Source organism: Raphanus sativus, unplaced genomic scaffold, assembly GCF_000801105.2.
Source record: "Raphanus sativus cultivar WK10039 unplaced genomic scaffold, ASM80110v3 Scaffold0134, whole genome shotgun sequence".
NCBI classification, from domain to species: Eukaryota; Viridiplantae; Streptophyta; class Magnoliopsida; order Brassicales; family Brassicaceae; genus Raphanus; species Raphanus sativus.
The window spans coordinates 48,346-61,838 of NW_026615454.1; the positions used below are offsets into that span (position 1 = coordinate 48,346).

General features: G+C 40.1%; 4 protein-coding genes, 1 non-coding gene and 1 pseudogene across 7 annotated transcripts; 2 read left to right on the forward strand and 4 right to left on the reverse strand.

Annotated features, from left to right (window-relative positions):
- Window positions 1–43: 43 nt before the first annotated feature.
- On the forward strand, window positions 44–1,003 carry LOC108830988 (uncharacterized). Its single transcript, XM_018604548.2, has 2 exons — window positions 44–362; window positions 554–1,003. Exons 1-2 carry the CDS (start codon window positions 111–113, stop codon window positions 773–775), a joined length of 474 nt encoding a protein of 157 aa, XP_018460050.1. The 5' UTR covers window positions 44–110; the 3' UTR covers window positions 776–1,003.
- A 431-nt stretch (window positions 1,004–1,434) lies between these two features.
- LOC108817540 (uncharacterized) lies at window positions 1,435–5,087 on the reverse strand. Of its 3 annotated transcripts, XM_056996137.1 has the most exons (10): window positions 4,937–5,087; window positions 4,606–4,755; window positions 4,124–4,297; window positions 3,644–4,040; window positions 3,285–3,571; window positions 3,130–3,198; window positions 2,986–3,042; window positions 2,834–2,886; window positions 2,673–2,748; window positions 1,435–2,591 (listed from the first exon to the last, which is right to left on the reverse strand). In XM_056996137.1, exons 2-10 carry the CDS (start codon window positions 4,644–4,646, stop codon window positions 1,649–1,651), a joined length of 2,097 nt encoding a protein of 698 aa, XP_056852117.1. In that variant the 5' UTR covers window positions 4,647–4,755; window positions 4,937–5,087; the 3' UTR covers window positions 1,435–1,648. The 3 variants fall into 3 exon arrangements, with proteins under 3 accessions (XP_056852117.1, XP_056852116.1, XP_056852118.1); XM_056996136.1 differs by lacking the exon at window positions 4,937–5,087 and having other exon boundaries at window positions 4,606–4,916; XM_056996138.1 differs by lacking the exon at window positions 4,937–5,087 and having other exon boundaries at window positions 4,124–4,302; window positions 4,606–4,916.
- Window positions 5,088–7,605: 2,518 nt separating this feature from the next.
- On the reverse strand, window positions 7,606–7,677 carry TRNAD-GUC (transfer RNA aspartic acid (anticodon GUC)). Its single transcript has one exon. It is a non-coding gene; the product is annotated as a tRNA-Asp (tRNA).
- A 223-nt stretch (window positions 7,678–7,900) lies between these two features.
- Window positions 7,901–8,700, forward strand: LOC130501247 (non-specific lipid transfer protein GPI-anchored 10-like; annotated as a pseudogene).
- An 87-nt stretch (window positions 8,701–8,787) lies between these two features.
- Window positions 8,788–9,754, reverse strand: LOC130501246 (uncharacterized). The gene is made up of 2 exons (XM_056996139.1): window positions 9,250–9,754; window positions 8,788–9,168 (listed from the first exon to the last, which is right to left on the reverse strand). Exons 1-2 carry the CDS (start codon window positions 9,706–9,708, stop codon window positions 8,992–8,994), a joined length of 636 nt encoding a protein of 211 aa, XP_056852119.1. The 5' UTR covers window positions 9,709–9,754; the 3' UTR covers window positions 8,788–8,991.
- A 1,345-nt stretch (window positions 9,755–11,099) lies between these two features.
- LOC108814497 (flavonol 3-O-glucosyltransferase UGT89B1) lies at window positions 11,100–12,878 on the reverse strand. Its single transcript, XM_018587084.2, is given in 2 exon segments — window positions 11,100–12,552; window positions 12,555–12,878. Coding segments are annotated over 2 exon segments (1,410 nt in total). The 5' UTR covers window positions 12,688–12,878; the 3' UTR covers window positions 11,100–11,275.
- Between the last annotated feature and the right edge of the window lie 615 nt (window positions 12,879–13,493).

Below are 13,493 nucleotides of genomic sequence, written 5' to 3' on the forward strand. Positions count from 1 at the left end.
AATTAGGTTACTGGGCTTTTTATTTCAGAAATATCAAAGGCAAAAGCGATAGACCCTAACTCATTCCGGCCTAACGAAATCTGAGAAAGTGACGGCGAGGAAGAGAGAGAATGTGGTTCACCGGCGGAGGAGCAGGAGGAGGACTAAGGAAGCTCTGTAGAGCCTCAGCGGCTGTTTTAGAGAACGAGATGAGCTCCAACTCTCTGTTGGTGAGGTACATGTCAAGAGAACGAGCTGTTAACGTCCGAAAGATAAACCCAAAGGTTTCGATCCAAGAAGCTCACATCATCTCCACTTCTCTCTACGATGTCTTCAAGAAACATGGTCCTCTTTCCGTTCCCAATACTTGGCTCCGCGCTCAGGTCTGCTTCCTCCTAGTCCTATCGTTTCTATGTTCTGAGATCTTGATTCAGACCAGATGGTTTTACTTGAATGTGCCTGGTCTTGTCTGTTTGATTGGTTTGGTTTTGTCTTAAGGATTGAAATGGTCTGAATAGTGTTTGATAGAGAAACATTTGTTTCACTGTGTTAATAACTTAATATAAAATAACAGGAAGCTGGGGTTAGTGGAATAAACAGCAAAACTCATATGAAGCTGTTGCTGAAATGGATGAGAGGAAGAAAGATGCTTAAGTTAATCTGCAACCAAGTTGGTTCCTCTAAAAAGTTTTTTCACACCATTTTACCTGAAGATCCTCATCAAGAGACACCACCTGTTGCTGCTGCTACTGCGACCGAGAACAAGAAACAAACCTTAAAGAGAAGAAGCAAATAAATGGATATGGTCTTTCACATACTCGAGAGAGCTACTCTCAGTGGGGGCCACATCCTGCTGTTTTTTTTGGTGTCCGTCTACATAGGGTTTCTCTCTTGTTTTGATCTGGTTTTAGTCCCCAGGAAAACATTAAAGTTGCTTGTGTAGGAATTCTTGAGAAACTCATGGCCTGTTTTGATCTGTTTGCTGAGCTCCCTTTGAATAAAAGTAACATCAATTTACATTGCACTAAGTAAATACCAAAACAACACATGGAAAATTCAAGGAGGCAGTGCAGAATCAGATTTAAATTTTAATAAACTGAGAGGATTTATACAGGCGGTGTTCAGTGTACTTCTAAGGGACATGCAGGAACTTCTTCTTCAAGATCAATCAGAACTCCAATGACTAGAGCTTCCATGAGGATTCTGTTTTCCTTCTATTATGTTCTGTTTCATTCTTTTAACTATGTCTAAAAGAAAAATTCCTCATAATTTCCTCCACGTGATTCACTTATCAATGCACTATGTTTTCTGGAGAAGCTTTCCTAGGCCCAAAGGAGCCGAATACATGATAGCACAAACACGTACACATCATTAGATATGCCACTCTACCATTATTGATTGAGTACACAGCATCAGCTACACTTTACGGCATCATATTTCTTATGGAACCCACTATAGAAACATATACATCATATTGCTGAAAAAAGCATCTCTGACAGCAAAGATCATTTCATCAAGCGATCAAACTTTACACTATGTACACCTACAGGAAGATCAACGTAGAATGCACAGATGAAGCTCAAACGCACAACATCACAATACAAGGACTCCAAACTCAATTGGGCATTGACCACAGTGGCCATGGTTTGGTTTCTAGCTACTTACACTACTATGCCTCCTTTTTCTTCTTCTTCAGTTTCATACCTTTCTGGCTGCTCTGCCTCTGTTGACTTGGTGGTGTCACTTCCACAAGCAGCAGCCTCGACATCACATACGTCAAAAGCTCTTCCCGGTGAGAGAATGTGAAATCAAGGTGAGCATACTCGAACTCATTAAACGATACATCAACCCCAGCATCTCTCATCACCTTGTAGTGTTTCCTCACCATGGAAGGCCGAATCACCTTGTCTTTCTTCCCCGCCACTAAATCCACAGGCACATCGATGAACTCGTAAGACTCCCCTAGATCAAGCGGTTCAGGAGAGCCGTAAACCTCCATGTTGGCTGTCCTGCTCCCGTAATCAAACATTTTGAACTTACCAGTGTGTTTGATCTGAGCAAGATGTTTCGCAACACCGAAGGAGACAGCTGGCATATCGTTCATGTTGTAGTGAGGCGTCCCCAAGACTCCGACCCAGTTCGAGCTGTCTCCACCAACTACGTAACTCATCAGGGTTTGGACCAGTCCACCAAGAGCAGGATAATTGTGGAAGTCACGTGCTAGCTTGTTCAGAAGCATCCTGAAGAATCTTGTCGGTATGTAGAAGGCGGGAACGATGCAAGCCAATACAGGACTCACAAAAAGGAATATATACTCAACAATGGTGAAAATTAAGTTGGAGTCCTCGTGAAAGCCGGCAGGTGAAAGGAGGATAAGTCTTGAGAGTCGGTGTGGCTTCTCCTTGATTTTGCGAGTGATGACGTACATGAGAATCCCAGCACCACCTAGGCTATGACAGACGGCACAGAGCTTATAAGGCTCCTCCTGGTTGATTTCCTCGTCGATGTTAGGCTGGCTGAGCTTTAGTTCTGAAGTTTTGATTTCGTGGATTTTTTCTATCATCGCTGGGATATCCTCAGTGCCATGCTCGTTAATGGAGTATCGCCAGTACCTTCATTTTGATCAACACCAGTTAACACTAGCCAGAGCAAGTAGACAAAAAATTGAAGCGAACTTGAAATCAAGAACTAACTCTTTCGAGGATATGTTCTTGTTCACATGATCTCTTGAAACTAAACCCCGGAAGTTCCCCAAGTAAACATCATAGCCTGTGAAGTAAAAGAGTGTAAGATTCTCAGCAGTTGGTATGTGAATTAGTAAAGGACTGGATTATGAACAGGACGGAGCTTGAACCTTGGTCATACGCAGCAAAAGCTGGAGATCCGACAACTCCATTAGATACCCATCTGAAAAAGAACGCACAGATAAAAAGATTTCCTCAACCTTTCAGCTTAAGAACTTTGCAGCCTTTACAAGTCATCTAAGAAATAGACCATGAAACTCACCCCATTGAAGAATCCAATATCCCATGTTGTAGATAAACAGCTTTCCTTGCATCACGTCTGCAAAGAACAGTCAGGGATCACATACTTAAGGTAGAAATGGAAAGGATGCACAAGCGAGAGTAATACATCACAAGAAAGTTATACCTTGGTAACCTTTCCAAGAGAAGAACATATCCATCAGATGTAACAACACGAATAGCTTCGTAAGGATACCTAGGAGAGAAATCAAGTAAATATCAAAAACTTGAGAACGAGAGAAAGAAACAAAAAAAAGAACAAAACACCTAAGCTGGCCTTACCCCAGCTCTGTGATGACATCTTTACACGTTCGAGTATCTGTGTTCATAGAGTTGTATAAGCGTGTGGGCCTTTCCGTAAGAGATGGATCAGTATCCCCTAAAGTGGCAGTCTGCACATTCACATCATCTGAAACGTCATCATGGCTTTCTTCACTACTGTTACGGCGAGAAGAGAACCATGATGACATTATTGCAAAAGCTTCCGACGGAGAAAGGATCATACGTGTAGCCCTGTGAAAAAAATCAAAAATCGCTTCTATGCAGATCTCAATAGCGAGATGAAGATCCTGCAAAACAAAGCAGTGAGATGATTTCCAGAGAGAATATTTAAATATTTTAATTATTGCATGGACAAACACCTCAATGACTCCGCGTCTTCTATCAGTAGCTCGGTTAGGAACATCATGGTCTTTGCTCGACATAGTCTTGCTAAGACGAGGCCTAGGAGAACGCAGGTTCCTTCTTGGGCTCGAAGGAGCTCTTGCACTTCGCTTAGAGAACAAACGCAGGAAGTACTGAGGTATCGATATCAAGATCCGTACAGGGAATATCAACCACCAGAGAATAAAGGTAATCCACTCAGTCCAGTGGCTTTCAGGATTAGCAGAAGCACTGGCCCAAGAAAGGCGTGAGCTTTGAGAAGAAGGTGAAGCAGGCAACACACCATCACTCTCTTCTCCGGAGGAATAGTCGGAGCTGGAAGTATCGGAATCCACAGAGAGCTCATGAACGAAGTGATTGAAAGAAGAGACCCCACTGCCAACGAAAATCGAAAAAGTTATATCAGCAAATCATCATCATTCATTATCATGAGAAAGATTGAGAAATGGTTCTAATACTTGTGCATCCAGCGTGGTAAACGTGGGCCACGGAAAGTGGGTCTGAGCTCCCAGCCATGGAGACCTTCGAGGATGTTAGCGTTGCCAGGGAGGAGGGTCAAGAGAAGAGCGGAGACACCGTTAATGCATCTAGCAATGTTGTTCAAAGACTCATATGTTACAGTTTTCACAGACCTGCACTACAAGCCAAAACCATTGTTAGTTTACGCTTGTTAAACAACAACACAAGGGACAAAATAAATAAAAAAAACAGAGTTACGTTACGATATCACACACACACACACACCGTGTCACCCTCTTCTATATATATATATATATAAGTAATGAATTCAAAATCATGTAGCAACGGATTTTCTTGGAGAAAAAATCGAGATTAGAAAGTAAGGATTGGGATTACTATATAACGAAAGCAGAGATTCATCATAATAATAAGAGAGGATGATAAATGCAAAACTCTATGGATATAAAAGAAAGGATCTCACTCTTTGGTTACCGCCAGAGCGTTATCTACCACCCGTTGCATCACTTTTTTTTTTTTGTATCCGTAATTTGATTCGGCGATCTCTCCCTCTCTCCTCGTTATCCGCCAAAATTTTCCAGGGAAACGACGACAACGGAACAATTCTATCCACCTGAAATCCCCAATGACTTGACCAAATCGGAATGGAGTTTTATTCAGAACGAATAGAAAGAAAAAAAAAGAAGGAAAAACAGAGACCAAGAAAACGAGATTCCGACGAGATTCAAATAAATCCAAATGAACAATAAATTCGGGAGGATCCGATATTTTAGGGGCACGTCGGCGATTCTTACCGTCCAGAGAGAAGAGATCAGATGAATGACACGTGGATAACCGTTATTGGATAATATCGAATGTGATAAAGGAGACACGTTTTCTTTATTCAACGTGTGGGAGACGGAGAAGGTCGATTTACCAAACACGCAGACACAAATAGAGCAATGAGTAAATGCCACACACCAATAATTGCTTCTTTAAGATTTTTTGTTTTTAAGATATTTTTATAATTTGATTCTTCAAATTATAAACATTTTTTAACATTCCTTGAAAAAATAAGAAAAAATCCTCTATTTGCACATTCATATTATAGTTTAGTTTTATTGTTGTCAAAAAAAAAAATCCTCTACTTGCACATTGAAACTTTTTTTTCTGATCAAATCACATTGAAACTTTTCTTTTCTCTTCTATTCATTCATTTTTTGAGATAACCTTTTGCTTAACGCATGTGATTAAATTATTTGTGGCAACCACTGTACCTTAGTCGCTACGAGAGCAGTACTTTTTTTTTATGGAACAGAAAAAAATAGTACTAGTTGAACACGACCTAACTATTAAAGCCCACACCAAGGCCCATCTTATGATCCAATATGAAGTGTTTGGTAACCATGTAACTAGGGTTATAGACTCATATATATATGTCGTTATCTGTTCTTAAGATGTAACTTTGGCTGCTGTAATTGCAGCCTCTTTCAAACTCTGTTTCATGAATCAATCAATCTATTTTAATTCTTGGTGACAACTCTAAGTTTATCTCTTCCTTTTATGTTTCTTGCACAATAAAGCTTTATAAGCTATTTCATTTTTTATCTTTCAATAAAGCTTTTATGAGCTCAATCTTTCTAGTTTCATAAACATTCACATGGTATCAGAGCTTCAGTCGGTTCATGGGTATTATTCCTCTTTCAGAGCTTCTATTAAACTTGTCAAGTCAGCTTCCTTATCAGTTTTGGTAGAGTTTCTTTCCTGAACTCGAAATCCAAAGAAAGGTTGAGACTTTCTTGCGTTTTCAAGCCCTCTTTCTTCACAGACGGTTCATAGGATTATTCTGTTCATCTTCAAGCCTTAGTTTGCTCTGTCTGAGCAAATCCAGTCCTGTTTTCTTGAAGTCTTTTCGGCAGTGACCAAGACAGAGAAGAAGCTCGCCTGGTAAAACAAAGTTGGTGTTTTGGTGAAGCTGGCCACGCTGTCTGAAGAGGATAATGACTTTTCAAACAAAACTAGTAGTTTCTCCAAGTCACATGTCATGTTTCTTCTCACGGTAATATCTCTGTTCTTTCATGTGAGGATGAAAATAGATAGCTTCAGAACTGGAAACATATCGCTGGCTAGGTAGTTGCAATAGGATAGTGTTGGGTTTGAGAATAATGGCAGCAAGTTTCTGTTTTGATGAGTGCACACAAGATGTTTGGTTAAATGTCCAAGAGAAAAAAAAAAACAGACTGTGAAAGTGAAGAGCTTTTGGTGGCAGATGGATAGGAAATAGAGAGTTGAGGTTTAGGCTCTTGTAGAATGATTTTTCTTTGGCTGTGAGATAGCTTAGTCCAGTTAGGAGGATTAAAAAAAAAAAAAATCCCCAACTTGTTGTGAGACAAATAGGTCAAAAGAACCTGAAGATGTTCTCACACTTATGTCTATTCTCCAAGCTGAATATTCATCTACCTACTTCCTATAGACCTTCAACTCGCCATGTCTCCTTCAAAACCATCTTCATGTGCATTCAAACTCAGCAGCTTCGTGTTCATCCGCTGCTCAGTTTGCGGGGGAGTATTAAAGCCCACACCAAGGCCCATCTTATGATCCAATATGAAGTGTTTGGTAACCATGTAACTAGGGTTATAGACTCATATATATATGTCGTTATCTGTTCTTAAGATGTAACTTTGGCTGCTGTAATTGCAGCCTCTTTCAAACTCTGTTTCATGAATCAATCAATCTATTTTAATTCTTGGTGACAACTCTAAGTTTATCTCTTCCTTTTATGTTTCTTGCACAATAAAGCTTTATAAGCTATTTCATTTTTTATCTTTCAATAAAGCTTTTATGAGCTCAATCTTTCTAGTTTCATAAACATTCACACTAACCATGTGAATATTTTGAAAGATCTATATATGCCCAAGCAAATTCAAGAGGTTCACATAAAGAGGTGTTTTTTCTTTGCCGAAAGTGCAAGTTAAATACATACACAGACTTGCCTGAATAATAAGAATCATAATACTCTGTCTGCCTCCAAAGGTTTTCATCATCTTGGCAAGAAAACATACACCATGGGAATCAGCAGCCTACAATACAGTAGCACAGCTTTTAAGGGCATTTGTAAGAAGCTCGATTCTCTTCATACCTGATTACCTGTCAAGTATTTAAACCCGAGCAAGGAGAAGAAACTGTTTATGTGTGAGTTAAGATAACTGCAGAACAATCCAGTGAGTTGCTTACTCAGATTTTGAGAGAGAGGTTTTACAGAGTGAGAAAGGGTACCTCTGCCGTTGTGTAGAATGCGAGAGGGGAGAGGATTCTCCGGAGGGTTTTTAAGAACAGAGTGGAACTAACTTTGAAATGCGCTCTATTTGTAGCAATTTACTTTATCTTGGCATCTGATGTGAATATAAGGAAGAAAGGGGCTAAAACACTAAAAACTGAAAATTGAAGGACGAAACCGTAGAGGCAAAAAAGGATAAAAAGTTAACGCCGTTGCCGGGGATCGAACCCGGGTCACCCGCGTGACAGGCGGGAATACTTACCACTATACTACAACGACTTTGATGTTCATTATTGTAATACATTTTATAACAATATAAATAAATATGTTTGTTATTGACAACCCGCCGAGTTACTTTTGTTAAACTCGAAACAGGAAGCAAATATTTGTGAATGAAGTCGAAAACACTGAACAAGACACAAACATGAAATATCCAGTTTTGCAACCATAGTTAACACAAATCATGTGTTGTGCAATAACAATACCTGTCCATAGTCATACACACAAAACCAATTGATTCCGACCTTAAATACTAAAAAGAACCACAATTTTCTCTCAAGCAAAGAAGAAAGAAACTTATTCTCCGAGCAAAATGGCTTCTTCTATTCTCTTTATAACTCTCTTAATCTCTTTATCTCCAACCTTTCTACAACTAGTTCTCGCTCAAGTCCCAGGCACCACCGCTACATGTGCCTTATAATGCTTCTTTCCTTGGCTCCATGTGGTCCATTCGTGCAAGGCTTTGCCCAGCTCCCGACACAGCCTTGTTGTGATGGCTTAAACCAGATATATAGCCAAGAACCAGCCTGTCTATGTCTCTTGCTCAGCAATACTTCTACCTTGTCCCCTGCTTTTCCAATCAACCAATTTCTTGCTCTACAATTGCCTCTGCTTTGTAACATTCAAGCCAGTAAGAAGAAATAATTTGGGTTGCAAGATTCGATTGTCTTCTTGAAATCTATGATTATAGGACGAGAAGAACCTAGTGATTCCTACTCAATTTCCCCTCAAGTCTCTAGGTGTAAAGAACAACTCTCATGTCGCGGGTAAGCCACTTTACCCCCAAAGTTCTCAGCATCTTCATCTTAACTAAAACATAAAAAGGACTGAACATCTCAACAAGAAGTACCACTGATCTCGTTTTACTTCAACAGTGACCCCATTGGCTCAAGTTGCACCAAGACCCACCAGCTTTATGGGGCTAGGTTATGGTCTGAGATCCTCTGGCCCCAAGTCTAAGATTCAGCTAATCATCCTTCCCTTGCCCTCGCAGCGATCCTACCAGGATCTCTCCTCATCTGAAACCTGTTTCATATTAACAACCATCTCGGTTTATCTATATTCACATGTTTTGGAGTTTCTCTATGAATCTTGATTACCTCATCCATGTCAAAGAAGAGATTCTTCTGTATATTTCTTAACCTTTGCAGTTCTTGAAATGAAATCAAGAAAACAGAACAACGAAAAAAAACAAACAATACTCTCTTGTTTAATAATGGCTTTTTCGCTTTGATTCTGTAAAAATTATGAACACAAGAAGCTCATGATCAACTTCTAATATGGCTTTTACAAAACACTGAACTGAAAGTGAAACTACTCCACACTAGGCGCCACTTCTGTCGGATTGGACTCAAAAACATCTTCCGAGTTCGAACCCTCCGCCTCATCCAGAAGGTCGCGAGACTCCATCGCCTCCTTATAAACCGGCGTCTCCTTGAAATCCGTCGCACCTTCGTTATACGTCCCCGCCGCAATTGCACCGGAGATTAACTATTAACAAAATTTAAAAAACGTTACAACCGCACTGAACGAAACTTCAATCTGGAGAAATCTGTTGGATTCGAAACTCACCGCGAAAACGATTCCGAAAGCCCACAAGTACTGAACGAAGAACCCTAAACCATCCCACTGGGGACCTTCGAATGGATCAGATTCAAGCCCAGGAAGATCCTTAAGCAAGAACTTGGGCGCGTCTTTCGGATCACCTCTGAAGCGAGTGTTCACCGCGAACCTATCTCCGCCGTCGCCGGCGATTTCGATCTGAGACGGTGGTGTGCCGTCGATGTTGCTGCTTTGTTCTTCCGTCTGTTCCTTGGTTGTTGTCGGGACGAGGGTTCGACGTTTTTTGCTGTCGAACCGACCGGTTTGGGAGGAGTTGTTTTTGGCGGCGGAGACCACGTGGAGACGGGTTCTTGACGGGTAAGGGAAGTTTATGAGTTTGAAGGTGGAGAAGGGAGTGCGAGAAGCATCGGTGAGGTCTGTGGAGTGGATCCTAGCGACTCTGCCACCGCTGCTCACGGTGAGAGACATTTCTTTTTGTGTGTGTGGATGGATGTGTGAGAGAGGGAGAAGGGAATATGAGAGAATCGGAGAAGATAAGGAAACGAACGACGTCTTCCTTTTCGGGTCGAATTATACTTGACCCGACGCGATCAAACCCGGCCCAGTGTTACCCGTTTCTTTACCTATTCAAGTTTTTGGATTTCAAGTTTAGTTTTCTAGTTTTTATTCAAGTTTCATATGATGGGTACTTGGGATTGAGTTCGATTAATGATTCTTTCAAACTTTTTCTTAAAATAAATTTTATAACTTACCTAAAACTTCTCATCCAAATTTATTTTTATTTCATAATAAATATAAAATTGCGTATTCGTTATAATATTCCTTCACGATACTTAATTCATTCAAACAATTTTAATTTTTTTTAAAAAAAATCAATATATATTTAAATTTAAATAAATATATGATGCTGAAAAATTATTTTAAAATTTTATTCATATAGTTTTACATATACTCGACAAATAATAAATCCAAAAATTTGAAACGAATATGACCCATAAAATGAATCCAAACTAACATAAATACATACTTTACTGATATTTCAGGTTATAAGTTTTACTCGAACCAAACTCAAATCTAAATAGATATCTAAAAATAATTCATATCAAATCTTTTTCTTTATCTAAAATACATTATGATGTTATTGAATAACTATAATAACTATCTATTACATGAATAACTAAATCAAATATTTAGTTTAATATATACTTTTGGTATTCAGTTAATATTATTTTTTATGTTTTGACAATTGCATTTGAAAATTATTTATGAATTATTTATTTATGAATTTTAAATAAGTGTTATTTTATTTTAAAATTAAAAAAGGTTTATGACGTTTGTATAGTTACTAATTGTTATTTTAATTAGTTTACATTTCATTACGGAGGATTCTCATTGGTACAAGTCTTTGGTATGACATGATAAGTCTGATATTGTTAAATATTGTTCAAAAATGATTTTCGTATGGTTGATAACCTGAGTTTCCCAATATTATTTTGAAGTATAACAATATGATTGTTTCACAAAAAGGATAACAATATTTGGTTTGGGGAAACTACGTTCATTAGAATGCCTTCAGTCAAAAAAAAAAAACTACGTTCATGAACTTATTGACACTGTTGTACATATAATGAATTTTATCAAGTAAAAATCAATATTTTTTGGAACTGATAATCCGGTTGACTTCGGTTCAACCAAATCTTGAACAGGTAACTAAATTCGAACCAAACCTGAATAAATCTGAATAGAACCTATTCAAACTTTTATAATATCCAAATGAAACTGAAATTCATAAACCACAAAACTCCAAAACTCAAATGAACCCAGAACAAAACGACCCGATTGACCAGCCCTATGTCTAATCGTATATAAATTTTGGATGTTTTGATTTAGCTTAGATTCAGTTACAAATATCAAAATATATTCTCTTTTTTGGCAACATATCAAAATATATTCAGAAATGCCAGATATGAGAAACACATACTGTATTTTTTTCATCTTACAACAATTAAACAGAGTACAGTAACATAGAATTGCATCATTTCTTCTGCCCTAAGCTAACGATATGTTGGATGAATCCATCTATATCCTTAACCGAGCTTCCACGTTCCTGGATCGCATCCAACGCTGCTTCCCTCAGCTTCATGGCTCGGATCCTCTCCGTTTCCTTCCCCGTGACGGAATCAACAAAAACTCTAGCTAACTCATCCGGGTCAGGCACGGTATCTGGTCCTTCACAGGCACGCACGCCCACTTTCAACTCGTCCACCACCAGAGTCGCGTCTGTATACTGGTCCGCTCGCATCGGCCACGTCAGCATCAGAACGCCCGCGACAACCGCCTCCACCACGGAGTTCCAACCGCAATGCGTTAGAAACGCTCCCACGGCTCTGTGCTGTAGCACAGCCACTTGTGGGGCCCATCCTCTGATCACCAGACCCCTCCCAGCCACACGATCTTCGAAACCCTCCAGGATGTTGCCGCGTGTTGAGTCTCTCTCCGCTGGCTCCTTGACAGCCCACACGAAATGCACGCCGCTCTTCTCAAGCGCAGAAGCGAGAGCAAGAGTCTGCTCTTTAGTCAACAGAACTTGACTTCCGAAGCACACGTAAACCACGTGATTATCCTCACGTGCGTCTAGCCACGACATCACGTGATCAACAGATACAGATGTGGGACCACCACGATTTCCCTCTGACACAGGAAGAACTGGCCCTACGGCCCATACACGATCATGGCCCATCTCTTTCTTAAGGTGCTCGAGATAAACACTTTCCATGTCTGAGAAAGAGTTCACGACGAGTCCCCAACTCGCCGCGTTGTCTCTGAACGAGTCTCTCACGAACTCCCAACCCGGATCTCCATGGACGTAACTTAAGTAGATCGAGGAGATCTGAGACCAAGGGTATCTCCAACGGTTCGGGATCTTCGGAAACTCGAGTATCTCATCGTCGTCTCCGATGGTGGGCATCTCGATCCAAAGAGTGTTGAGGATGGAGCAAGTGACGGCGGCGGAAGGAGAGAACTCGACGCGAGGGATCCCGAGGTGTTGAGTCCATCCAAGGAAGAAGTCGGAGACGACGGCTACAGGAGGGGAAGGGTGAGAAGCGATCCATGAGAGAAGCGGCGCGTGGAGACCACCGAGCGCGTGGATCATGGTGGGGAAGCCGGAAGGAGGGAGGTCTTGGACGTTCTCGACGCCGGAGGGGATGGAAGGGTGGGAGGGGAACGGGAGGGTGAGAGCTTCGATGTTGAGTCCGGCGGAGAGGAGAGGTGAGAGGAAAGGAAGGTTCTTTGGAGTGACTAAGACGGTGATTTCAAGGCGGCGCCGCCGCGGAGAGCGAGGCGGTGGGTGAAGTCGAGGAGGGGAATCATGTGGCCTTGCGCTGGAAATGGGAAAATCAAGACATGTGTTCTTGTCGGAACAGTGTTTTCCTCGTTGACCGTCATAATGAGCGTTTTTCTAGTGATCTTTTTTTTTGTCGGAATGTTGGTGAAGCCAAAGAGAACATAGAGAGTGATTTAAATAGGAATCTTTACCCAATGTGGTTACTACACTTGGAGAAAATGCTTACGACTCTATTTGATAGTACCGTGTGGTCTTTCAGTAGATGTAGCATCAGATCACACTCAAGAATCGCTTAATTGGGAATGAACTGTTTGACAAACTTTTACGTAACGTCTCTTAAATCGGTTACTTTTATTGTAGCAAAATGGGCCCTCCATTCTTATAGTACACGTCCTGAAACATATGGTTTTGGTATTAACTTTAAAAAACAGAAAACTTGGTACTGACCAATAAAAGCGTGTGTGTATAGTAATCAAAAATCAAAAGAACCTGTTATGTTCTATGTGCTTAGCCTAAACATAAACATTTATGTTCTGTGTGCTTAGCCTAAAACTTGTTACAATCTCTACAGAACCTGTTTACAAACTTTTGTGCTCAAACCTGACTTCGCCTTCGCTTAGAGGTTTTTGACTACTTATATGCTCTTGAAGGCCTAGTGAGCAAACACTAAACTTTAAATCTTTGATAAACCATAAACCTATGGTTTAGGATTTATCCAAAGGTTTAGAGGTTATGATTAAAAAGTTTAGTGTTTTAATTTAGAATTTAAGATTATCAAAGAATTTATGGTTTATCTAGGGTATTTATAATAAGGTTTAGGATTTATTGTTTTACTGATGGCGATAAAATATTTTTAAAAAAATTTTTGTAGCTACTACTAATTTTTATATATTTTAACCTTTTTATT

Coding starts and splice junctions, on each gene's coding strand:
- LOC108830988 (XM_018604548.2), top strand. CDS start 111: ATGTGGTTCACCGGCGGAGGAGCAGGAGGAGGACTAAGGAAGCTCTGT. Junction 363..553: donor ATACTTGGCTCCGCGCTCAG/GTCTGCTTCCTC, acceptor ATAAAATAACAG/GAAGCTGGGGTTAGTGGAAT.
- LOC108817540 (XM_056996137.1), bottom strand. CDS start 4,646: ATGCAACGGGTGGTAGATAACGCTCTGGCGGTAACCAAAGA. Junction 4,298..4,605: donor GCTCTGGCGGTAACCAAAGA/GTGAGATCCTTT, acceptor CTTGTAGTGCAG/GTCTGTGAAAACTGTAACAT. Junction 2,887..2,985: donor ATATTGGATTCTTCAATGGG/GTGAGTTTCATG, acceptor GTTCTTTTTCAG/ATGGGTATCTAATGGAGTTG.
- LOC130501246 (XM_056996139.1), bottom strand. CDS start 9,708: ATGTCTCTCACCGTGAGCAGCGGTGGCAGAGTCGCTAGGATCCACTCC. Junction 9,169..9,249: donor CTTTCGGAATCGTTTTCGCG/GTGAGTTTCGAA, acceptor TTTTGTTAATAG/TTAATCTCCGGTGCAATTGC.